Source organism: Lutra lutra, chromosome 17 (assembly GCF_902655055.1).
Source record: "Lutra lutra chromosome 17, mLutLut1.2, whole genome shotgun sequence".
Classification (NCBI taxonomy): Eukaryota; Metazoa; Chordata; class Mammalia; order Carnivora; family Mustelidae; genus Lutra; species Lutra lutra.
The window spans coordinates 42,520,431-42,546,812 of NC_062294.1; the positions used below are offsets into that span (position 1 = coordinate 42,520,431).

Genomic DNA, 26,382 nt, shown 5'->3' on the forward strand with positions numbered 1-26,382 from the left:
CCGCCCCGCTCCGCGCCCAGGGGTCCCGGGGCGGGCTCCGGGCTTGGGGCGGACGATGCGGCGGCGCGGCCGGAGCGGCGGCGGGAAGCGGAGGCGGAGGTGACGCGCCAGGGCCGGCGGGCCGGGCCATGCAGCGCTCCCGGGCGGCCGCGGACGAGGCGGCCCTGCTCCTGGCCGGGCTGGCCCTGCGGGAGCTGGAGCCGGGCGGCGACTCTCCAGGCCGGGGGCGGCGGGGGCCGCGGCCCGGGCCGGGAGACGAGGCGGCGCAGGCGCTGGGCCGCAGAGGGAAGGGCGGCGGCGGCGGCCCCGAGGCCGGGGCGGACGGACTGAGCCGTGGGGAGCGAGGCCCGCGGCGCGTGGCGGCCCCCGAGCTCAGCGCGCAGCCCGCGGGCAGCCCGCGGGCCAGCCTGGCGGGCTCCGACGGCGGCGGCGGCGGCAGCGGCAGCGCCCGCTCCAGCGGCATCAGCCTGGGCTACGACCAGCGCCACGGTAGCCCGCGCTCCGGCCGCTCGGACCCGCGCCCCGGCCCCGGGCCGCCGTCGGTGGGCAGCGCCCGCTCCAGCGTGTCCAGTCTCGGCTCCCGCGGCTCGGCCGGCGCCTACGCCGACCTGCTGCTGCCCGCCGCCGGCCCCGCGCCGGCTCGCTCCCCGGAGCCCACGGGGCCGGCCCCCTTCCCTCTGCCTTCGCTGCCGCTGCCCACGGCCCGAGAGTGCGGCCCGAGCGCGGCGGAGCGGCGGCTGGAGGCGCTGACCCGCGAGCTGGAGCGGGCGCTGGAGGCGCGCACGGCGCGGGACTACTTCGGTGAGCGAGCTCGGCCGCGCGGTCCTGAGCCCTCCGCGGTTGTCGGGGTGCACCGCGCCGGGAGAAGCGTGGCTCCCGGGGTGGGGGTGCTGGGCAACAGGGGGTGTGAGTGCGACCCGCGGGGTCCGAGGTTTACTTAGAGCAGCGACTTCGCCCGTGGATCTCCGGTCGGGGAAGGGGTTCTGGCAAAGTGAGTTGATGCCCTCACTGTTCTTCACTTGGAGAGTAAGTCAGGTCAGTAGGCGGAATAAGGCGTTTTCGGATCATTTCTTCATCCTCAGCGCCTGCCTCTGCTCGCGGTGCTTTGTGACCGGCCTGGTAGCCCTGGCCGGGTAGGAGCCCGAGGTACTGGTGTTCCCGTAGCTCCCAGCAGTGTGGGGAGTGGCCAGGAGCAGGCAGGTGGGCTGAGCCAGGTATCACCGGACCCTCCTGACCCGAAGCTTTGGTGATGGCAGTGACTGGGGGCAGAGTGTGTGAGGGAGGGGAAGCCCTTACCCCGAGGTGTAAGGGGACCAAGCCAGTCACACTGGGCTGTCCTCGCTCTGGGCTGTGCTGCGTGAATGGGCTGTTTCCAAAGGGAATCCTGCTGCGCTGCGTTTGCAAAGCCCACCAGTCTCTGACAGCCTGCATTTCCCAGTCCGACCCTGGCCGCTCCCTGCCTACCTAGGTTTTTTTTTTTGATAACTCGTAGGTCTCTTCTTTAGGTTCGAGATCCCTACCCCGCTTACTGATAAGTAAGCGGGAAGGCGGAGACACCTGGCTTTGGCGGGGGTGGGAGTGGTTATCACGCGGAGCAGGACGGAGGCTGTCCGTGGGTTTGTATCTTTCGTGCATTCATTCCAGCCAGCAGCTCAGGACCGCCCGGAACTGGATCTTGAGGGAGGAGGAAGCTGTATGTGACAGGCTAGATGGGGGCATTTCAGGCAGACAGAAGAATGCGGGCCAAGGGAGGCGAGTGAGAATGGGCATTGTTCCACTCTGCGCGGGGGGCTGCAGCCAGGGAGGGCTCAGGTGTTCAGGGGAGTGTCTGCGCCACAGGGTCGGTCTGCCTTTGCGAGGGGGCTCCCGCGGGAGGGTTGCAGGCTCATCTGGGAGCGTTGGGGTGAGAAATGTGTGGTTTGGTAGGTAGGTCTTGCTGCCGTCTGGTGGCCTTGGGAGCGCAGAGATGGGTTAGGAAGCTGTTGCCTCTCCTGCCAGGCAGATGGCAGGACCCAAAGGTGCGATGGTGTTCTGAAGGGGACGACTCCAGTGCTCTCTGCCGGCAGGACTGCTTGTCTCCTGTCCCCCTGCACTACAGGGCCCAGGGCGGCTGCTGGCGGGGTCTTTGTGTGAAGCTGAGGTGGCCGGCCCCAAGCTTGTAGTGGGAGAGGGAAGGAAGGGCTGAAGCTGGTGGGTCATCCTTTCTAAAGGGGCCACCAAGCCACCGAGGAGTGGGAGGTGAGGGATGATAGATCTTTTTTTCCCCCAAGAGAAGCCAGATCCAGGTAACATTTTCCTAATTTATAAGAATATGGGCAGCTACTGCATACTACTGCATACATATTGCTGATAACTTAGCGCTAACAAATTTGAGTTCTTGGAGCTATAAAAAGTAGCAGTTTCATACAATTGAGCTCCAATAATGCGAAGTTCTGCAAAAGGAAGTCGGCAGGTAGCATGAGCTCCAAGGGATGTCCAATATTCCACAACCTCAGTGTGCTTGTTCCTTTCTGTTGCCATCCGCCCTCCTCCTTGGCCCTGACACTTGCTGACGTCCTGGTCCCTCTCTCTGTTCACTGACATCTTTGGAATTACTCCCATCTCTCCTCACCAAGTTCCTCTGCCCTTAGCCAGCCAACAGCCTCAGGCTTCCGGAACCTTTTTTTCTCCCCCCCTCTGGAACTTCTAACCTTGGTGACTTCTTTCCTTTCTCTCGAGCCTCCTCCTCTCAGGGCCACACCCTGTTTTTGCATTGTTCTGGCGGTCTTCAGTGCTCACTGCCACCTGGTCTCACTAGTACCTTGGGTTCCTCTGGACCCCCTCTGCCCTGCAGAACCCTGACTCTGAGTCCACGCCACAGCACCCTTTTTTGCTGCTATAAGGGGTGGGGTGGGATGATGGTCTTGAACCCCTGTGATCTTCTGGGCACCACGCATCTTCCTAAGCCTTGGTCTGTTCCTTCTTTGATTCCCTCAACAACCTTCCTGTCCCTCCGGTTCCTGGGCTCGCTTTTGACTTTGCTGCGAAAATTGAGGTCAGCATTTGGAGGGTGCCTGTTACCCTCAGGGTGTCAAGTCCACGTCCAAGTCTGAGGACCGTGGTCATTTCACCTCCAACCCCCACCTCCTCCATCTTTGGCTTTCCTCTTTCCACTGGCCCTTTTGCTTTGGTTAATAAGTATATACAAGGGTCTTTCGTGAAAAAGAAAAGAAAGGAAAATGCAAGAATAGGAGAGAGGCGAGGAAGAAGCCCACCCACCCTAGTTTGGTCGCAGACTCTCTGGCACTCCCACCTCTTCCCATCCCAGCATCTCCTTAGCGTCGCCTTTGCTCACCCGCCTGCCGTCGCCCCTCCACTGTCTGTCCCCCCCCATCACGGGACTGAGCCGACTCTCGCACAGGAGGACCCTGTGATGCCCCGGCCGAGCTGCTGTTTGCCAGGCCTTGGCCTCTCCCTGTTCCATCCCAGAGGTGGAGTCCATTCTCCGAAATGCTGTACCCCCTGAATGAATTTTGTGTGGACTCCGTGCTCCTGGTTCTCTTTCTTCAGTGTCTTTTTATTAAAGTGATGCAAGCACATATTTAGAAAACAAAGCAAACAGAAGTCAAAATGAATCGTTCAAAGTCATTAGCTTCCCCTCTTGCCTCGCCTCCCGTCCTGCTTCCCACGGGCAACTGACTTTCACTCTTCACTGTGGATTCTGGTCACTTAGGAGAGGGACAAGGTCAGGTGTTCGAGCTTGATGGACAAGAGTAAGGGGGGAGTGGTGGGTCATTTTCACTTTAGAAAGAGGAGTCCAACAGCGGTTTGCGGGAAGGACCGTTGGGGGCCAGGTCTTGAGGATGCTTTTGAAATGGCCTTTAGGATGAGAACTGGTGTTGAGTCAGGCTAGTGGCGGTGAGAAGAGGGAATGAAGTGGAAATCAGGCAGCAGAGGAGCTGAGATTCAGCGTCGGGGATGACAAAGGGAGGGGACACTGGGATGCCACCCCGAAACCCAGCCACGCACCAGTGCTGTTTCCCCAGTGGGGACCCAGAGGCCAGACCGGTCTTACGGGAGATCCACCGGCTCCGTGGTGATGGGGCCAGCTGGGAGGTGGATCCATGACTCAGGAGAGAGGTCTGGGCTGGGGCAGAGCACCCGGAGCCCTCGGGAGGGGTGAGGCGTTGCGGTGGATAGGACCCCGGGGGAGCCCAGGAATGGCTGTGTGCAGAAACCTGTGGGCCTAGTGTGTTTGACCTCTGCATTTTCAAATCATGTAAGTTAGTAATTCACTTCAGTGTGGAAAGATGTCACAAATGTAGATTTCTAGCTTCTTTTGAAAATTTGGCCCCTTCAGCAGCTCTGGGCCTGCGTTCCCACCCAGTAGCCATCCACAGCCGAGGCTCTGTTCTCCACTCACCTGGGTCCCCATCCACTGCCTTGGAGTGCCTGCCTGGTTTTGAGGGCATCAGAGCTGGCCTTCTCTCCCCTGGGGAGGCTGAGGCATGGGAGGCCCAGCACTGTGCAGGGCGCTCCCACTAGGGCTGGGATGGAAGATGTGGGTGTGGGTCGGATCCTGGAAACAGAAAAGGAGGAGCTGGCCCACCTTGATAGCAGGATCAGGACGGGAAAGTGTCAGGAGGCGGCTGAGTGTGGACTGAGCTTTCTTGACGTGTGGTGGTGCTGATGGGGGTGAGGCTCTGCCACGGTTAAATGCTGATGAGAGAGATCTGGGAGAAGGCAGGAGGGAGAGGGGGAGGGCAGCATGTCCTGGAGCAGCCAGCAGACATAGGGTCCAGAGGGCCAGTGGAGCCCATCTTCCTGCCCTGAGGGGTATGGGGACCCTGGGTAACTGAAGGGGGCTTCTGGGCTGCCCCCCCACCCCGCGTTCTGGGCCCCTGGCATTGCTGGTCACCCTTTTCCTTACCTCCCCTTCCCCGCCTGCTGGGCGCTGTCCTTCTGGGGGTCGTCCCCGATTCCACCCAGTGATCCCAGATGCCTGCACGGCACCTTCCTCCCCACTTTCTTCTAGACTTAGCTCAGATGTCACCCTGTCACTGGGGCCTTCCCCGTCATCATCCTATTTAAGACACACACACTGATAGATACTTAGCCAGCCGTATTTTCCTCCATAGCACTTACTTGCCTGTTGTCTGCTGACCCCCTCTGTGGGCCCAGAGGCTCCTCGAGGCTGGGGACTTCTAGGGGACTTCTAGGGCAGAATCTCTAGGACCTCAGCTGTGGGGCATGCAGCAGCCTAGCAGTGTCCACGTGCTGGTTGAACAAAAGAACAGACGCCCCTTCTGCTCCAGAGGAGGAAAGCGTGGCTGGGGAGGTTCAGCGACCCTGCCCTCGTTGTGCCCATGTGCGCTTTATTCTTTCTGGCCCAGAGATGGCAGAAAGGATTTTCTGTCAGTCCACGAACAGGTCACTGGTGAGGGGGCCAGAATGACTTTCTGGTATAAACATGTCATTAACAGGGGCGCCTCGGTGGCTCAGTCGGTGAAGCATCTGCCTTCAGATCCCCCATGATTCCAGGGTCCTGGGATAGAGCCCGCCCCTTGTCAGGCTCCCTGCTCAGCGGGGAGCCTGCTTCTCCCTCTCCCTCTGCTGCTCCCCTCCCCGCTGCTAGTGCCCAGATAAATAAATAAAGTCTGTTTATATAAAAAAAAGTCATTAATATGTATCTATTTTTTGTCATTAATATTTTTTAAAGATTGTTTCTGGAGAGAGCGGGAGCGCATGCGCGCATGCGAGTTGGCGGGAGGGGCAGAGGCAGAGGGAGAATCAGCAGACTCTGCACCGAGCCCGGAGCCCAAGGTGGGACTCAATCTCGCCACCCTGAGATCTCTACCTGAACCAAAACCAGGAGTCAGACACTGAAGCGACTGGGCCGCCCCAGCGTCCGGCGTGTCATTAACATCTTACTGGCAAGGACAGTGTTGGGGAGCCCTGACTCGGGGCCAGTTTCTCTGCTTGCTCTTTTAATCCTCAGACAACCCCAGGCGCAAACCCTAGGATGCTCCGTATGGTTCCCACATCAGCCATTAATAACTGAGCGACGGAGGCCTTGGGAAGTTCATTCACCTGAGGTCGGGGAGCATCAGGATGTTCCCGGTGCTAACCTCGGCTCTCTCCTGCCTCTCTTCCCACAGGCATTTGCATCAAGTGTGGGCTGGGCATCTACGGAGCAAGGCAGGCTTGCCAGGCAATGGGCAGCTTGTATCACACGGACTGCTTCACCTGCGACTCCTGTGGTAGGTGACCTCTTCCTCGGCCCTCCTGTGCCGCGGGCCCCCTGGCACCTGAGTCCCCTGCACATGGACGGTCCAGCCCTGGCCCCAGTGGGGTGTGGAGGAGGCTGAGTTGTAACCCCTTTACCTCTGGGTCCGGCCTGTTGGGGAGGCCCAGGCCCCTGGGAGATCAGCTGGGCCGGGTCGGGGGGTGAGGTGTGGAACCAGGGAGGAGAGCCTTTTGCTGACCTCAGGGAAAGCTGTAGCCCCCTGCCCCCCACCTTAGCATTGGTGCCTCCGTCCCATGCCAGGCTATTGATGTCTCCTGGCTGCCTGGGTGTGGGGCTGAAATTTCTTTTCCTGCCATATATTTTTTCTCCCAATTTGACACACAGTAAAAACTATAAATGTTAAAATTTAATCAAGACAAAGTTCAGAAAGGAAAAAAAAAATGGCTATCATCCAACCAACCTAATAAAGCTGCCCTCTGAATTCTCCTACCGTTCCTTCAGGCTTAGCCCCCAAGCAAATGTCTCTCATTTATTTACACGAAGCATTTTAATGTTTTATTTTATAGAAGTGTAATACATGCACAGTGTTAAGTAGCTAGTCCTGAGAAGCTATTTTTCAAGAGCAAAAAAACTAGTCACCTTTCCACTCCTGGTCCCATTCCCCATGGTGTTTGTTTTATCAATTTTTAGAATCTAGTAGACACCTTTGTATCTGTAACAAGCATACACTGTCCCTTTTTTTTTTTTTTTAATTTTAAAGATTTCATTTATTTATTTATTTAACGCAAGCAGGGATGTGTTCTTTTTAGCCTTACTTTTGCTATGACAGATGAGGAACACTGTCCGTTTTTCTTCCTTCCGTTTTCTCAGTGTACTCCCATCAGACACTGAGGTTAAGTCAGTAAGCCTGGTTTATGTTACTTTGACTGTTTAAAAATTCACTGCAGAGCCTAGAATTATACAGTGATTACATCCCTTTTTTTCCCCCCTGTAGTCTTTTACTTTTCCTGGAGTTTTTTTTCTTTTTAACCTTTTTCCCCCCTTGTATTGGTTTGTTTCATCATATCTTCACTTTCTGCCCCTCTCCCCTGGAGGCTCCATTATATAAGGCATCCTACTGAATTTCCATGGGGAGGCTTGTCAGTCTGAGTTGGTTGCCCTCTGGACCCCTGTAGATTCCCCATCCTGTGTCTTCCCATGTATACTCTGCATTGAATCCACTATTTTCTGGAAGTTTTTAGCTGGGGATGACAGAGAAGCTGCTGAGGAGGCTTAAACTCAAAGAATATTTTTTGGCTCAATAGGGCTAGCTTCAGGTTGGGATTGATCTGGTGGCTCAAGCCCTGTGAGTAGCTTCGCTGGGTTTCCCTTGGGTTTGGCTTTTTCCTTGGGGCAACTTCTCTTATGGTGGTGAAATGTCTTAGGCAGCTTGAGACCTCCATTGGCACCCCACTAATCTGGAGGAAGAGGGGGCATCTCTTCTGGTCATGGTTTTAGAAACTTCTTTTCCAGAAAGCACATAGCAGGGATGCCTGACTGGCTCAGTTCATTAAGCATCTGCCTTCAGCTCAGCTCATGATCCTAGGGTCCTGGGATCGAGTCTCACATCAGGCTACTTGTTCAGCAGGGAGCCTGCTTCTCCCTCTGCCTGCCTCTCCCCTTGCTTTGCTTGTGTGTGCTCTCTCACTGACAAATAAATAAAATCTTAAAAAAAAAAAGAAAGAAAGAAAGAAAGCGCATAGCAAATATCTCCTTGTATGTCATTGGCCAGAGCATCTCACACATCCATTCCTGATTCGAGTTCTTGGGTGGTGGGGAGGGCTATGATTGATTGACCCACAGGCCTGAGTCTCTGAATAAGACCGTAGTAAGAGAAGAGTAGTTGTCTTTATGCTAATCAAGCCCATCCATGGATAATGGGAGTGAATTTGGGTTTCCCTTAAGTGAACCAGATTGTCTGAGGTAAGGTTGGAGACTGAAAAACTTGGAGGAGAAGCAAGGAATCAAAACTGTGGAACATTGCCTACCAAGATTTTCTGTCGTTACCTAAGAAAAGGCACCTGGGAGGACCGTTCTGAATTCTGCTGTGTCTAAAATGCCTTTATTCTACCCTCATACTTTCTAGATTGGGAACAGATTTCCAAATTTGAAGCGATTTTCACTCAGCGTTTTTTTTTGTTGTTGTTGTTTTTTGTTTTTTAAAGATTTTATTTTCAAGTAATTTCTACATCCAACATGGGGCTTGAGATCAAGAGTCCTACTCCCCGAGGACGGAGCCAGGCACCCCTCACTTAGCATTTTGTTATGGTTTTATCTTCCAGCAGCTGCTTTTGCTGCTACAGGTTTTCCATTGAGGAGCTCTGGGGAGGAAGAATGTCGTGTTGCACAAAACCCAGCTATAATTGTGTCTGGAAACGGCCATGTACTGCTTGGTTCCAGGGGGCACCATTTATGTAGATGCAATGCAGCAGTGCTTCTGAACTTATACAAGACAGCAGCAGCCTGACTTGGGACATTTTATTTATGTTTGTTTTAGGGTTTTAACCATTGTGGTTGTGCTGGGCACACACAGAGCCCTCTTGGACTGAATGTTTGCCCCCTCAGTTCTGGGAATTTTTGGGGGGGTACTATTTATTTTATTCACCTCTTATTTCCTCCAGAACTGAATTCACCAGTGTATAGTCAAGATAATACATTATGTCCAAGGTGAGTTTATTTGAAGAATACTAGGGTGGATTCACATTAAAAAATGTGGTTGGTTCAGCCTGGTTGGTTCAGTCAATAGAGCATGCAACTCTTTTTTTTTTTTCTTTAAGATTTTATTTATTTGAGAAAGAGAGAGCAAGTAAGAGAGAGCATGAGCAGGGGGAGGGAGAGGGAGAAGCAGACTCCTTATTGAGAAGCAGATTAAGCCTGATGCAGAGCTTAATCCTAGGACCCTGGAATCATTACCTGAGCTGAAGGTGGATGCCTAATTGACTGAGCCACCCAGGCACCTGGAGGATGTGATTCTTGATCTCAGGGTCATGAGTTTAAGCCCCACACTGGGTATAGAGCCTACTTAAAAAAAATTCATTAATGTAATGCACCTTGTTAATTAATTAAAGGAGAAAAGCTGGACATTCATCTCACTAGGTATAGAAAAAGCAGTTGGTAAAATTCAACATTGATTTATGATGCAAATCCTTAGCAAACTAGGAATAAAAAGGAACATTCTAAAGTTGTTTACTAAAAATCTATGCAGGGCGCCTGGGTGGCTCAGTGGGTTAAGCCTCTGCCTTTGGCTCAGGTCATGATCTCAGGGTCCTGGGATTGAGCCCCGCATCGGGCTCTCTGCTCAGCTGGGAGCCTGCTTCCCTCTCTTTCTTGCCTGCCTCTCTGCCTACTTGTGATCTTTCTCTGTCAAATAAATAAATAAAATCTTTAAAAAAAAATCTATGCAAACATCACACTCAGTGGTGAAATTAGAGAAAAATGGACCTTTAAATGAGGAACCGACAAAGCTACCTGCAGTCATGTCTTCAATTCAGCATTGTACTAGAGGTCCTGGTCATTGCAGTAAGACAAGAAAAATAAAATATACCATATTCATGGATGGGTATATTCAATAGTGTAAAGATGTTGGTTTTTTCCAAATTGATCTATAATGCATTGCAGTTACAGTTAATCAGTTTTTCATGAATTTGACAAGCTAATTCTAAAATTAAAATGGAAGTGCAAAAAGCCTAAGAATAGTCAAGATGATTTTGAAAAAGAGCAAGTCAGGGAAACTTCCACTGTCAGGTCTCAGTATGTATTGTCATTGATTGATTTCTTTCTTTTTTAAGATTTTATTTATTTATTTGAGAGAGAGAGTAATCAAGAGAGGGAGAGGATGAGAAGGGGGAGGGCCAGAGGGAGAAGCAGGCTCCCCACCAATTAGGGAGCCTGACGTAGGACTCGATCCTTGGACTCCAGGATCATGACTTGAGTCAAAGGCAGTTGCTTAACCAACTGAGCTAGCCAGGCACCGATATTGATTAATTTCATATGGTATTGGTGCAGGGATAGACAGACCAGTGAAACCAAATGGAGAGTCCAGAAACAGACCCATATCTGTGTGAACAATTGATAGGTGATATAGATGGCATTGTAGATGGTTTTGGGAAAGTTGGTGATCCATCCGAAAAAATCAAATCAAATCCAGCTGGATCAAAGACTTAAATGTATAAAGAAAAACTTGACAGTTTTAAGAAAAGATTGCTTATCTTTACCAGTCTTCTGATAAGGAAGTTTTTGTTCTTTTTTTTTTTTTTTTCATAGAAAAAGAGCCAAATGTAAAGGGAAGGATTGACAAATTTGACTACATCAGAATTAAAAAACCCTATTCATTGAAAGATACCATGAAGCAGGGCGCCTGGGTGGCTCAGTGCGTTAAAGCCTCTGCCTTCAGCTCAGGTCATGATCCCAGGACACTGGGATGGAGCCCGCATTGGGCTCTCTGCTCAGCAGGGAGCCTGCTTCCTCCTCTCTCTGCCTGCTTCTCTGCCTACTTGTGATCTCTGTGAAATAAATAAAATCTTTTTAAAAAAAGAAGATACCCTTTAAAAAAAAGGGGGGGGGGTGCCTGGGTGGCTCAGTGGGTTAAAGCCTCTGCCTTTGGCTTGGGTCATGATCTCAGCGTCCTGGGATCGAGCTCCGCATCAGGCTCTCTGCTTAGCAGGGAGCCTGCTTCCTCCTCTCTCTCTCTGCCTACTTGTGATCTCTGTCTGTCAAATAAATAAATATAATCTTAAAAAAAAAAAAAAGAAAACCAAGAAGATACCATGAAGCACATGGTAAAACATGCATACCTTCCAAGGATTATTTTTCTAGGATATTTAAAATACTTTCACATATCAATTAGAAAAAAAGTACTGATAATTTAAAGTGTTCTTTTATAGTTTAACTCTGATGTGTGTAAGCGTGGGTTTTCTTTTATTTGTCCTGTTTGGGATTCATTTTGACTTCCAGATCTGAAGATTCAGGTAGGTATGTATGTCTGTATTTGCGGGGGAGGGCATGAGTGGGGGAGATGGATAGAGGGAGAGAGGCAGAGGAAGAGGGAGAAGCAGACTCCCCACTGAGCAGGGAGCCTGACTTGGGGCTCGATCCCAGGACCCTGAGATCATGACCCGAGCCAAAGGCAGAGGCTTAACTGTCTGAGCCACCCAGGTGTCCCTGAAGATTTAGGTCTTTTATCAATTTGGGGAAAATCTCAGCTATTTCATTTTCAAAAATTGCTTCTCTTCCATTCTCTCTATTACTTACTTCTAGAATTCAAATGAGGAATATTAGACTTTCTCATTCTATGGTGTCTTTTTTTTTTTTTAAATATTTTATTTATTTATTTGTCAGAGAGAGAGAGAGAGAGCAGGCGGCAGGCAGAGGGAGAATCAGACACTCTGCTGAGCAAAGAGCCTGATGTGGGACTTGATCCCAGGATCCTGGGATTATGACCTTAGCTGAAGGCAGATGTTTAACCCACTGAGCCACCCAAGTGTCCCATTTTTAAAGATTTTGTGTATTTATTTGAGAGAGAGCCAGCTTGAGCAATGGGGGTGCGGGGGTGCAGAGGGAAAGCAGGGAACCCAATGCAGGGAGCTGAAGGCAGATGCTTAACCAACTGAGCCACCCAGGTGCCCGCTATTGTGTCTCTTAATTTCTTCCTCTCATATCATCCATTTCTCTGTCTCCCATTCTGTTTAATTTCCTCAGATCTGTCTTTCGGAAGCCAGAATACAGATCACTCACTTTTTTCTCTTCAGCTGTGTTAATTCTCCTGTTGAACTCTTTGTTTGAGTTTTTCATTTCATTGATTGGATTTTTTTTTTTTTTTCTAGAAATCTTCTTTGGTCCTTTTTTCAAATCTGCCTCAACTTTGATAGTGTCTTGCTTTCTATCAAGATTGAAAATACATGAAGAGTGTAAAACAGGGACGCCTGGGTGGCTCAGTTGGTTAAGCAGCTGACTTCGGCTCAGGTCATGATCCCAGCATCCTGGGATCGAGTCCCATATCGGGCTCCTTGCTCGGCGGGGAGCCTGCTTCTCCTTCTGCCTCTGCCTGCCATTCTGTCTGCCTGTGCTTGCTCTCCCTCTCTCTCTGACAAATAAATAAAATCTTAAAAAAAAAAAGAGTGTAAAACATATTAATCTTTTTTTTAAAAAATTTATTTATTTGATAGAGATCACAAGCAGGCAGAGAGGCAGGCATAGAGAGAGGGAAGCAGGCTCCCTGCCTGACCATGACCTGAGCTGAAAGCAGAGGCTTTAACCCACTGAGCCACCCAGGTGCCCCAAAACATATTAATCTTGAGTGCATTACAGCTTGATACATTTGTACCTGTCTGTGTGCCCGTGTAATCACCATTTGGGTCAAGTGTAGAACATTTCCATCACTCCAGAAGATTACCTTATGCCCCTTCCAGGCATCAGCACGTGACTTTTAAGCTGTTCCCATAATTTGGTGATTATAAATAAAACTGTCATATTGTGTCTATGTCCATTGATGAATCTTTATATTCTTTCTTTATTTCTCTTTCTTTCAAAGATTTTATTTTTAAGCTATCTCTACACCCAACATGGGGCTTGAACTCACAACCCTGAGATCAAGAGCCACATGCTCTACTGACTGAGCCAGCCAACCAGTCCTATACTTATTTTTCTAGCAATGGAGTTTCTGGGTCCTGGAGTTACATTAATATATGCTGCTAAGCAGTTTATCATAGTAGACGAAGCAGTTTTTTATCCCATTGGCAATGTATTAGAATTCCAGTTTTTCCTTATTCCTGCCGGTATGTAGCATCACCAGTCTTCAGCCATTCTAGTGGGGGTGGCGTGGTATTTTATTTCATTTTATTTATTTTATTTAATTTTTTTATTTGACAGAGAGTGATCACAAACAGGCAGAGAGGCAGGTGGGGGGGTGGGTAGGGGAAGCAGGCTCCCGGCTGAGCAGAGAGCCCGATGCGGGGCTCGATCCCAGGACCCTGAGATCATGACCTGAGCCAAAGGCAGAGGCTTTAACCCACTGAGCCGCCCATGTGCCCCTGGCATGGTATTTTAATGAGATTTTTTTTTTTTAAAGATTTTATTTATTTATTTGACAGACAGAGATCACAAGTAGGCAGAGAGGCAGGCAGAGAGAGAGAGAGGAGGAAGCAGGCTCCCTGCAGAGCAGAGAGCCCGATGCGGGGCTCGATCCTAGGACCCTGGGATCATGACCCGAGCCGAAGGCAGAGGCTTTAACCCACTGAGCCACCCAGGCGCCCCTTTTAATGAGATTTTAATGTGAATTTCTCTGATGAATAGTGAAGACTCATATACCTTTTCATGTCCGTTGGCCATTTGAATGCCTTTGTTTGTAAAATGACTGTTGAAGTCTTCTGCCCATTTCTAAATTGGGTTGTTTGACTTTTATTGATTTGTAGGACTTCTGTACATGTCTTGGATACTGAGTTCTGTGTTGGATATGTGTTGTAAATTCTTTTCCTAACCTATCCTTTTTTAAAGATTTTATTTATTTATTTGACAGAGAGAGAGATCACAAGTAGGCAGAGAGACAGGCAGAGAGAGAAGGGGAAGCAGGCTCCCTGCTGAGCAGAGAGCCCGATGCTGGGCTCCATCCCAGGACCCTGAGATCATGACCTGAGCCGAAGGCAGAGGCTTAACCCACTGAGCCACCCAGGTGCCCCTTCCTAACCTATTCTTGCTTTATTACTTTCTTAATGACATCTTCTGCTGAAGAGCAATTCTTAGGAAGTCCAATTTATCTTTGTTTGTTTTTAGTTATCGCTTTTAACATTCTGTCCAAGAAGTCTTTGTAGTCTCCGGTTTTGGACATCTGGTTTTTTGTTTTTTTTTTTTGCAAGCATGTTAAATACACATATTCTGTATCTAATAATCCCAATATCTGATGTCTTTGAAGTCCTACTTCAATTATTTATTGTTTCTCCTCACTCTTGGTCGTGATACCTTGTCTCTTCCCATGTTTGCATCATTTTTGGTTGTGGAAGTGTGTCCGTGGGAATCGGGTGAGGTCTGTGTGGAGGGGGATTTCCCCAAGGAGCATTTTATTTTATTTATTTATTTTTTAAGATTTTATTTATTGGACAGAAAGAGATCAGAAGTAGGTGGGGAAGCAGGCTCCCTGCTGAGCAGAGAGCCCGATGTGGGGCTCTATCCCAGGACCCTGAGATCATGACCTGAGCCGAAGGCAGAGGCTTTAACCCACTGAGCCACTCAGGCGCCCCTCCAAGGAGTATTTTAAAACTTTAGTAAGGGAAGTTTTAAACTTGAAGAGAGGGAAAATTGTTTTTCTTTTACGAGCATTTTTTTACTCATGGACTTTTATTCACACACACTATATTTTGCAATACAGCCCTTACTCTCTTTGATGCTCAAATTTGGCCAGAAGAGGTTCCTTCGAGTTGGTCCGTGTGCCCTTTTGGCAAGCCTCCATTGGTCTTGGAGCACTTCTTTACTCTGGCACGAGATGTTTCCAGTTTATCTTTGTGTGTGTGTGTAACTGGGTTCCATTTACAGATCTAAAGTGTGTAGTTCAAAGACTTTGGATTCATATGTACTTTTATGTATCTCACACCCCTAACAAGGATACAGAGAAATTTGAACACCCTGGAAACTCTAATCTTGCCCTTTTTTCTCTGATGCCCAGTGTTTCCCATCACACCTGCCCAATCAGTGTTCCGATTTCTACCATCACGGATTAGTTTTGTCTCTTCTAGAACTTCATATAAATGAAGTCATATATTATATACTATTTTATGGCTGACTTTTTTTTTTTTTTGCTAAACATTTAATTATTTTTTAAAAATCCCTGGGTCTTTTTTTTTTTCTAAAGATTTTATTTATTTGACAGAGAGAGAGAGCACAAGTAGGCAGAGCAGCAGGCAGAGGGAGAGGGAGAAGCAGGCTCTCCATTGAGCAGGGAGCCCGATGCGGGGCTCAATCCCAGGAGCCTGGGATCATGACCTGAGCTGAAGGCAGACGCTTAACCGATTGAGCCACCCAGGCGCCCCCCACCTCCGTGTCATTTTTCAAAGATTTTATTTATTTGTTTATTTTAAAGATTTTATTTATTTATTTATTTTTAAATTTTTATTTTTTTTTTAAGATTTTATTTATTTATTTGACAGAGATCACAAGTAGGCAGAGAGGCAGGCAGAGAGAGAGGACGGAAGCAGGCTCCCTGCTGAACAGAGAGCCCGATGCGGGGCTCGATCCCAGGACCCTGGGATCATGACCTGAGCTGAAGGCAGTGGCTTTAACCCACTGAGCCACCCAGGTGCCCCAAAAGATTTTATTTATTTATTGGACAGACAGCACAATGAGGGGGAGCAGCAGGCAGAGGGAGCGGGAGAAGGACCCTGGAATCAGGTTCTGAGCTGAAAGCAGAGCCACCCAGGCACCCCTCTAGATTTTATTTTATTTTTAAGTAATCTCTGCACCCAACGTGGGGCTCAAACTTACAACCCCAAGATCAAGAGTCACCAGCCAGGCGCCCCTAACCCACGTATTAGTAGCTCACTCCTTTCTACTGCTGAGTAGGATTTTCTTGTGTGTGTAACTTGTGGTATATTCACACACTGATAGATTGTGCTGTGAACATTCCCGTACAGGTCATTTGTGGACAAATGTTTTCATTTCTCTCTCGGGTAAATTCCAAGGAGTGGAATTTCTGGGTCAGAGGCTAAGTGTATGTTTAACTTCATAAGAGACTGCCAGCGTTTTCCAGAGGGGTTGTGCCATTTTCATACTCCCACTAGAAATGTTAGAGACTTGGTTATTCTACATGTTTGCCAACAATTGGTATTTTTGTCTTTTTAATTTTAGCCATTCTGATGGATGTGAAGTGATATCTTATGGTTTTAATTTGCGTTTCCCTGATGACTAATAAGGTTGAGGAGCTCTTTGTCTGCTTCTTGGCCATTTATATCTTCTTTTATGAAGTCTGTTCAGGTCTTTGGCTCAGCTTTTGAATTGAAAGTTACTTTAAGTCTTTTATTACTTAGTTGTAAGAATATGTATATCCTGAGTACAAGTTCTTTTCAGATGTTTTGTGAATTTTTTCTCATAGTATATATATATATATTTTTTTTTAAGTAGGCTCCAGACCCAACATGGAGCCCAGTGTGGGGGTTGAACTCACGACCCTGAGAGAAAGACCTGAGCTGAGATTAAGGGTCGGACACAACTGACTGAGCCATGCAGGCGTGCCTCTATTTTCTTCTTATTTATTTATTTTATTTTATTTATTTTTTTAAAAGATTTTATTTATTTATTTGAGAGAGAGACAGTGAGAGAGAGCATGAGCGAGGAGAAGGTCAGAGGGAGAAGCAGACTCCCCATGGAGCTGGGAGCCCGATGCGGGACTCGATCCCGGGACCCGGGGATCATGACCTGAGCCGAAGGCAGTCGTCCAACCAACTGAGCCACCCAGGCGTCCCTTATTTATTTATTTTAAAAAGATTTTATTTATTCATTTGTGAGAGAGGGTGCACAAATAAAGGGAGCAGCAGGCAGAGGGAGAAGCAGGCTCCTCACTGAGCAAGGAGCCTGATGTGGGGCTCGAACCCAGGACCCTGGAATCATGACCTGAGCTGAAGGCAGATGCTTAACCGACTGAACCACCCAGGCACCCCTATACTTTTTTTTTTTTTAAGATTTTATTTATTCATTTGAGAGCAAGAGTGTGTGTGAGAGAGAGCAAGCTGGGGAGGAGGATGTGGCAGAGGGAGAGGGAGAAGCAGACTCCGCTGAGCAGGGAGCCTGGTGTGGGGCTCGTTCTCAAGACCCCAAGATCATGGGGTGCCTGGGTGGCTCAGTGGGTTAAGCCATTGCCTTCGGCTCAGGTCATGACCTCAGGGTCCTGGGATCAAGCCCTGATTCAGGCTCTCTGCTCAGCGGGGAGCCTGCTTCCCTCTCTCTCTGCCTGCCTCTCTGCCTACTTGTGATTTCTCTGTCAAATAAATAAATAAAATCTTAAATAAATAAAAAAAAGACCCCGAGATCATGACCTGAACCGAAGTCAAGCGCTTACCTGACTAAACCACCCAGGCACCCCCCTCATATTATACTTTTGTGTATAGTGTGAGGTTAGGAATTGAGTTTCATTTTTGTTCCGTATTTCATTTTTTTCCTCCAGTTGTCACAGCACTATGGGCTGAAAAGACTTCGCTTTCCCACGTGTGTGTTTACTGAAATATTTATGGGACTATTTTTGCACTCTGTTCTATTTCGCTGATTTTTCTGTCTTTCCTAACCCCCGTGTTACCCTGTCCTGCTGACTTGAAGTCTTAAGATAGGTAGCGTCAGTCTTCCAGCCCTGTTGATCTTTTGGACGATTATTGGGCTATTATCCTAGGTTCTTTGTGTCTTTATATAAATTTTAGAATTGGAAGGCAGCCCTTAGCACAAGGGTTTGAAAGAAGAAAAACACACAGAATAGAATCGGCATGTCAGTTTCCACAAAACTAGTAGCAGTGCTGGGATCTTGACTGAGGGGCGTTGCATGTCTAGGTCAGCTGGGGGAGAATGATAGCCGAACATCCGAAGCCATGAAGATTGTCAGGGACTGAGACTTTTCTCTCCACTTGCAAGCTGACACGTTCATCAGCCGCTGTTGGGCTGATGCTGACTGAAGACAGAGCCTCCCGGGGTAGAGGCTCGCAGCCCCACAGACGGGGATGAGCTTCACGTTTGAATCCTTCTGCATATGCCCTCGAGGCCCACATCGGTGCTGCACAGGGAGTGGGTCTACGTCAAGGCTAGGGAACCCTGAACTGAGGGAACCCGATGTTTTATAATGGGCTTTCAGCAAAGCTCTCAGACCCTTGCTTCTGAGGAGCACATTATGGGTATTGCACTGGACAGCAGACACACCTGCTTTCTACTGCAGAGGGCAAGAAGCTGTCTGGCTTCTAAGCAGTGTGTTTCACAAATGCCCTTGGGGAGGTAATTCAGAATGAACGCTGCCAGTCCCCTGTAAGGTGGGCCGAAATGCGAGAGCCCCAGCAGGGAGCGGCCCTCCTGCAGTGGTACAGCACGCTCTTTACGGAGAGCTTCCGAGATTTCTCTCAGCCAAGTCTGGTGTGGCAGGGTGAGGGTCACAGCTGTCTTTTATTAAATGTACCCCCTCAGTATTTTGCAGGGTTTGGGGGGTGCTATTATGAATGCAGTTTTAAAAATTATGAGTTCATTTTCCAGTCATTTGTTAGCCGAATATACAAACATAGTTGGTTTTCACCTTCTGACCACCTATCTTAGAACCCTGATAAACTCATTTATTTGTTCTAGTAGGGTTTTTTGTTTTTTAAGATTTTATTTGTTTGTCAGAGAGAGAGAGGGAGAGCGAGCACAAGCAGGGGGAGAAGCAGGCTCTACGCTGAGCAAGGAGCCCAGTGCGGGGACTCGATCTCAGAATCCCGGGATCACGACCTGAGCTGAAGGGAGACAGACACTTAACTGACTGGGCCACCCAGGTGTCCTCTAGTAGGGTTTTTTGGGGTCGATTCCTTACAATTTTCTATGTAACATAATCATATCATCCTGATTAAAAATAGTTTTACTTTTTCCTTTCCAATTTCTTATTTTTAAAATTTTTATTTTTATTTTATTATTATTGTTAATTAATTAATTTATTTGACAAACAGAGATCACAAGTAGGCAGAGAGGCAGGCAGAAAGAGGGGGAAGCAGGCTTCCTGCTGGGCAGAGAGCCCGATGCGGGGCTTGATCCCAGGACCTTGAGATCATGACCTGAGCCGAAGGCAGAGGCTATAACCCACTGAGCCACCCAGGCGCCCCTAATTTTTAAAAAAAATTTTTTCCCTTGCCTTATTGCACTGCTTGGGCCTCCAGCCCAGGGCTGAATCCCCCGGAGAAGAGCATGTCATGTTCAACCCTGATGTCTGGTATCTGCTGACGGTTTCTCGAAGCCCCTTATCAGGGGAGGAGGCTCGCTCCTGTTCCTGGTCAGGCACTGTGGTCTTCCTCCCGACTCTGATGGGATGCCTCTAATGGCATTGCCAGGTCTGCTGGGGCCCCTGCTTTGACAAGGACACCTCTTTCACTAGGGCTTTCTTACCTGGTGAGAGTTGTCCTGACATTCACAGATGATGGCAGTGCATTCTGGAACATCTGCTCTCAGTCCCACTGAGAATCTTTTTTTTTTTTTTTTAACATTTTTACAAGATTTATTTATTTATTTATTTTAGAGAGGGAGAGAGAGACGGAGACAAAGACAGAGACCTGGGGGGAGCCTGATGCGGGGCTCGATCTCACGACCTGAGCCGAACCCAGGAGTCCACAACTGCACCGCCCAGGCATCCCTGAAACAAATGTATTTTTAAAAATTAACCAGAACAGTTTACATATGAAAAACACATATATTTGCTCAGACACCCTCTTATAATAATCTTGTCAATGTGTTCTGTTTAATTTCTTAAAAAAATATTTATTATTAGCACAGTAGTAACCTAATATTAAAGGGAAATGTTAAAATTTGCCCATAATCTGCTTCTCATCTGTCGGAGAAGAGTCCTGAGAAATGGAAGCAGGGGCTCCCTCCCCGGGTTCCAGCGGCCCACTGACCCCCTTCTCGATCCTTGTCCTTGCAGGCAGACGACTTCGAGGGAAGGCGTTCTACAACGTGGGTGAGAAAGTCTACTGCCAGGAGGACTTCCTGGTGAGTCAGAGCTGGGTCCCAGCCACCGTGGGTGAGAGCAGGGGAGGTGACCCTCCTGCTCCGTGTGGAGACCTGGGGCCAGGAGCAGGTGCCGGCTGGGCAGTGAGGGCCCCTTTGCACGGGACATTCTGGATCCTTTGTCCCCTCTCAGTACTCCGGGTTCCAGCAAACAGCTGACAAGTGTAGCGTGTGTGGACACCTCATCATGGAGATGGTGAGACCCTCCCCCAGCCTCCTGGAGCCCCTCTGCCACGGGTGGTCTTAGGACCCACCCATGCCCTGTTGCAGACCTGCCAAGGGCTCAGAGCCGGAGCCTCTTCCGGGGGCTGTGCTGAGCCTTCCGTCTGCACTGACCCTTCAGTGCCTCCTACCCCCAGATCCTGCAGGCCCTTGGGAAGTCCTACCACCCAGGCTGTTTCCGGTGCTCAGTGTGCAACGAGTGCCTGGACGGGGTGCCCTTCACCGTGGACGTGGAGAACAACATCTACTGTGTCAGGGACTATCACACGTGAGTAGCCAGAGCTGGGGGGCAGGTGGGACTCCCGCTGTGTCTCCTGCCACCCCAGAAGCAGTTTTCCAACCGGCCTGTCCATATGCCCTCCATTCTTGGCCTTGCCACTTGCAGCTTCCCCTGTGCACGCAGTGGCTGGGGCAAGGCTTGGATCTCGGCCTCGAGCCCTCTCCAGGATGATCCCGCTACCAGCCTTCTCTTTCCCCGTCTCCTTCCTCTCCCTGCCTTTGCCTTCAGGTTCCCTCTCCTCCTAATGGGGGCGGGACTCCTTGGTTTCCCCGCCCACATCTGTCCCTCCACTCCCAGGGCAGGCGAGGCCCCTTCTGCCCTAGGGTGGGGGCTTGGAGTCTCTGTGGCTGTCCTTTCCCTGCCTGTCGGGGTATCCACATGAGCAGCCAATCCGTTGTCCCCTGCTGGGGCTCCAGGCCCGGCCCTCTGAGCTCTGGTCCCCAGCTACTGCCTTGCACTGGGTGGGTGTCCTGTGCAGATCCATGGGACTCAGTATGGAGCCAGGCTTCACAGGGGTCCTAGCCCAAACCTGGACATTAGGGGACAGGGAACTCACAGGGAGCATGAGGGAGAGGGTAGGGAGAACCTGAAGCCATCCTGGAGGAGGTGATGGGGCAGACGTGACTTGGGGAGCCAGATAAAAGGCCAAGAAGGCACCAAAGAGGCCACGCCCAGCCCACTGTGTGTCCACACAAGGAAAGGGGTCCTGATGCTGTGGGTGGGTCTGCCTTGGTGCCCTTGGCCTTTGGCCACTCAGCTGGTCCCTTCTGGTTTCCTTTATCCCTCCAGGGTTTTTGCGCCAAAATGTGCCTCCTGTGCCCGTCCTATCCTTCCTGCACAGGTAGGAGCCACTCATCGGGTGATGACCAGGTGCCTGGCCCAGCCTGGCCTTGGCCTGGTTCCGCTGGGGTTGGCCCGCAATCTTGGGAGGGATGAGCAGATGCCCCTGCCCCACATTCCTCAGGGCCGAGGGCTGTGCTGTGCCCACAAGTGCCCAGGCGTCCCTGCATGAGTCAGAGAGGAATGGTGGCCCTGGGCTCCATGGCCCGTGATGGAAGGCTGGCTCCCAGGGTCTGTTAGCTGTGCATGCTGAGGTGGCGGGCAGAGCAGGTGAGAAAAAGATGCAGCCTGGGGTGGGGCAGTGCTCTCTTGGCCTCATTGCTCCCACGCCTGCTGGTTCTGCCCCAGGCCGTTGTGCCAGGAGCAGTAGGTTGGGCCACGGTCCTCCCTGATGGCAAAGAACAGAGAAGGACGCGTGTGTGCGCCCTGACGCCCGTGACTGCCCCTGTGACCGCCCTCGTGGACATGTGTGTGTGCTGTGGGCACAGCTGCTCCAGGATGTCCGGACGTGTGTCCCCGCTGCCTCTGTCCTGTCCATGGAAACAGCAGTCAGGGCTCACGTGGGCGCGGACACACGTCTGCTGGGCTGGCCCATGTTGTGTAGGCGTGCGCCCCTCAAACCCTGGGGTGCTGATCGCACGCAAACCCTGTCTCATCCTCCAGGGCTGTGAGACCACCATCCGGGTGGTGTCCATGGACAGAGACTATCACGTGGAGTGTTACCACTGTGAGGTGAGCACAGCCCCCCAACCCCCCACCCCCCGAATGCTGGTGGCTCCCTTCTTCACCTGGAGCTCCTTTTCTCTCAGGTTCTGTGGACTGGCCTCCTCCTCTATAGTTCCGCCCCCTTTGCCCTGCCCCCCCCAGGGTGCCCTCTCCCTTCTCCCCAATATGTTCTCAGCCCCTGTTTCCCATCCAGTCACATATTTTTTTTTAAAGATTTTATTTATTTATTTGACACAAGTAGGCAGAGAGAGAGGAGGAAGCAGACTCCCCGATGAGCAGAAAGCCTGATGCGGGGCTCCATCCCAGAACCCTGGGATCATGACCTGAGCTGAAGGCAGAGGCTTTAACCCACTGAGCCACCCAGGCGCTCTCCAGTCACATATTTACGGAAGATTTGTGGTGTGGGGGATGCTGGGGGTGTGCAGAGAGTAAAAATCAGGTGTCTTCACTCTTAGGGCAGCGGTGAGTGTTCGGGCAGTATCTGGATAGGGTCAGTATTGCCATCGGGGTGACTTTCGGAGGGCGTAGGAGGCCTTGGAGAATCAGGGAAGGCATTCTGGAGAAAGTGAGGCCCGAGCTAAGGTTTGCAGAGTGAATGAGTTATCCAAGGAGGCTGCGAGGCTTCCAGGCAGTGGAAGCAGAACGTGCTTACAAGTGAAGGTGACTGTTGTTTTGAGTCATGAGAAGTTGGCAGGAGCGGGGGACATAGGGCTATGACAGCTGAGGCGTATGGACTTATCCCGAGGTGGAGAATGCTCGAGAAGGATGACACAGTGGCATGAGCACTTTGAAAAGGGTTCTCTGTGCCAGGGAGAGAATGAATAGAGGAAGAGGGCGTGGGGCTGGGGTTCTGTGGGGAGGACAGAGACTGGTGGTGTCGAGGCTGTGGTCCTGGGTTCAGGGTAGAGCACTGAGTTGTGCTTTAGAAGGGACTAGACTTGGGCCATGACTGGATGTGCCAGTCTAGGGGTTAGGAGGTGTCCATTAGGACCCCAGGAGAGACTGAGGGTGGGAGGTGGAAGGGAGAATTGCTCTCTTAGTACACTGGGGACACCTGAGTGGAGATGTCCTTCGGGGCAGCTAGACGTGCTGGAGTTCAAAGACTCTGGCTGCAGGCTCAGGAATTTGGGAGTCGCGGGCACACATCCCTCTCTCCTCTCTGATATTCTGCGCTGTGGTTTCTCATTGCCTTGGCCTCCCCAGATTCCCAGGGCAAGGAGACCCGTGTGCCCTCTTTGGGCAGCATGGACAGTTTCTTCAGGTAGTAACTTGGGGCAGTTGTAGGGTTCACCTCACGAATCTGCCTTCTCTCAGAGATCGCTGACCTCCCTTGTCTGTCATCCTAGTCTGACAATCAGTGTTCCTTATCTTTGATCTGGTTTTTCATTGTTAAAGGTAGGATGGGAGAGTCAGTCCTTGTTACTGTCATGGCTGGATGCCTGAGTCCCATCATGAACTTGAAGCTGAAGCCAGGGGAGTGAACGAAGTTTTCTAGGGAGAGCCATGGGGGCAGGAGTGGGGGTTCAGGATAGCTTAAGGAACACCAACATTTAGGGGGTGCATGGAGGCAAAGCAGCCATACGGAGAGGCCAAGGATGAGTGAATGGAGGTAGGAGAAGAACCGAGAAAAGCATGTTGGGTTTAGGGCCCCAGTGCAAAGCAGGAGGGTGTGTCTATGAGAAATCTTCAGTAACTGTCAAGGGTCTGCTTGGACTCAGGAGGCCTTGGTTGGGGCAGGTGGCCCAGCGGGAACTAGAATCCTGCTGGGGGACCAGGGAAGGAGGAGCAGGAGGAGACATGGCCTACAGAAGGGCCTCGGTGTCCCCTCTGACAGTACCAGGGGATCCGGTCTGCTTCCTGAGGACCATGGGATTCCGCTGGGACCACTAAGCACAGGGAGGGTCGATGCTGAGAGCCAACGAACAAGGCGAGTGGCAGGTGATACACAGCCAGAGCCTCGGGGCTATTGCCCCCAGGGAGACCCTCGGCCAGGAGCAAGGGTGTCGGGGCCCTCTTGCCTGGCCCCTCTCCGGCATGTGGCGGTTAGCAGCAGGGCCTGATGGCAGGACAGGGCGATTCCTGGGATGTGACTTGTGTGGAGCAGGACAGCAGGTGTTGGTCTCAGGGCCTTCCGGGGCCAAGTGCCAAAGCAGGTTAGCCCTGGATGTGATGAGCGTGTGATGGAAGGGGTCTCCTTGGGCTGGGGGGCAGAGCAAGGAAGAAGCTGGGCAGTCGGCCCTGCCTCAGTCCTGACAGCGTACTCCCCACGCTACCCTTTCCGCTTCCTGCCAGCCTAAATTTACGGAGGTCCAGTAAGAATCTCATAACTTGTTAAACAGAGGCAATTCGCCTATAAAGTATACTGTAGAGGTCAAATGGTAAGGCACGGGACAGAAATCACAACTCCTTGTGTACTGGATCTCTCCCGATTTTTCTCCTCCATCTCTTAGGGTCCTACAGTCAGATACCTGACCCCCATCCCCTCCCCCTAGTCACCAATGACCCCTATGTGGTGGGTTCCAGGAGACACTTCTCAGTTGTCATGGTCCTGACCTCTCAGTGGCTTTCTGCACGCCGACCCTCCCTCTGTGACTCTCTTCACTGTGCCCTTGGGACCATCTATTTTCGGCTTTCCTTTTATTTTCCCCTCAAATCCCTCTGGCTCCAGTCTTCCTCCTCTTTCCGCTTGGTGTGGGAGCCTCTGCGGCTCCGCTCTGGGTCCCTTTCTCTTTTCTAGTTATCTGCACTGCCTAGGAGACATAACCGGTTGTTTGTTGTTTTTAAGATTTTATTTATTGTAGAGAGAGAGTGTGCAGGGGGTTGGGGAGCAGAGGGAGAGGGACGAGCAGATGTCGGGCTCGATCTCACCACCCTGAGATCATGACCTCAGCGAAAATCAAGAGTCAGAAGCTCAGCCGACCGAGCCACCCCAGCGCCCCAATTGGTTGGTTGTTGTTAAAAACCATCATCACATTTTTGGGCTGATACCCCCGTGGACGGCCCAGCCCTCCCGCGGATTCCAGCAGATTCCAGAGGGGTGTCCTGCAGCCGCCCTCCTCACTGCCTCCTTTGGAAGTCTGAGAGGCATCTGCGGTTGGCTGGGGCCGACACTGGGCTCCAGATCCCCCGACCCAATCGAAGCCTAAGTCCTTCGGAAGTCGCACCGGGCCCCAGAGATCCGCCCCGCCCCGTTACCCTCCGGTGCCCTCCCGTGCCCCCCTTGCTTACTCCGGGGTCGGGGCTGTGTTCTTCCCTAGGACTGCGGGCTGCAGCTGAGCGGGGAGGACGGACGCCGCTGCTACCCCCTGGAGGGCCACCTGCTGTGCCGCCGCTGCCACCTGCGGCGCCTCCGGCCTGGCCCCCTTCCCTCACCTGCAGTGCACGTCACGGAGCTCTGAGGGGGTGGGGGAGCCCCGCGGGGGCCGCGCGTGCGTGCGTGTGCGTGCGTGTGTGAGAGCGCGCGCCCGGGCGGGAAGGGGGACCAGGTCAGTGTCCGAGCTCCGCGTCCCTTGGCGAGGCTGCCGCCCCACCCCCACCCCCACCCACGAGCCCCACCCCCGAGCTGCCGTCGAGGGGCCGGCCCCGCGGCGGAGCTGCTTCTATTTATTCACCGTCTGTGCCTCCTCTGGACGCTTCCTTTCTTCCTGCCCGGCCGGCCCCCGCCTGCCCCCACCCCACGCCAGCCTTCCGTTCCCAGGCCCCTGCGCCCGGCGGCCTCGGGCAGGCTCCCAGACCAAGTGCAGGGGCGCGGGGCGCAGGACCGCCCCTCCCCGTTTCCCGGTTCAGAAGGGGTCCCCCGTCTCAGACCGCCCCTGGGGGGCAGGGGTGGGCTGGCAGGCGGGGTTTGGCGGGGGACACGCGTGTTTGCGTGTCTCGTAAGAGCCTTTGGTGGGTGGGAAGGGTGTCCTCTGCGGCTGGGGTCACAGGAGGGGGTGAAGAATGACACCTTTGGGGAGTGGGGGCTGCAAAGGAGCCCTGCTTTTGGCCACAGTGGGATTTGGTCCCCGGGATTCTGATGGGTGATTTCAGCCACCATCCCGCCCGGGTCTCCGCATCCCTGGGTCCTGGCTTGGGGACCGCCCCTCCCTCCGACCCCCTCCGCTCGCCCTCCGCTCGCCCTCCTTCAGCCTTGGGAAAAGAACCTTCTCACGCAAATTCCAGCCACAGGGCTCTGGGTCAAGAGAGACCACGAGGGGGCGCCCTGTCCGCGTGGCAGGGGCGAACACCTGTTGCAGGAAAGCTCTGTGTATCAGGCTCCACGACAAAAGCGTATGATTTGACTTAAATTAAGTTTTTCCTCTGAGAATGTTTTCATTTTCTTTAAAAGAATATAGTTTTCTTCTAAAAA

General features: G+C 51.5%; 1 protein-coding gene across 2 annotated transcripts; it reads left to right on the forward strand.

The window, feature by feature from the left end:
• WTIP (WT1 interacting protein) lies at positions 1 to 26,382 on the forward strand. 2 transcript variants are annotated; one of them, XR_007124020.1, is made up of 8 exons: positions 1 to 801; positions 6,138 to 6,239; positions 19,881 to 19,948; positions 20,100 to 20,162; positions 20,310 to 20,456; positions 21,258 to 21,309; positions 21,972 to 22,040; positions 25,292 to 25,372. XR_007124020.1 is itself a non-coding variant. In XM_047712071.1 (8 exons), exons 1-8 carry the CDS (start codon positions 129 to 131, stop codon positions 25,430 to 25,432), a joined length of 1,299 nt encoding a protein of 432 aa, XP_047568027.1. In that variant the 5' UTR covers positions 1 to 128; the 3' UTR covers positions 25,433 to 26,382. The 2 variants fall into 2 exon arrangements, 1 of the variants encoding a protein (XP_047568027.1); XM_047712071.1 differs by having other exon boundaries at positions 20,326 to 20,456; positions 25,292 to 26,382.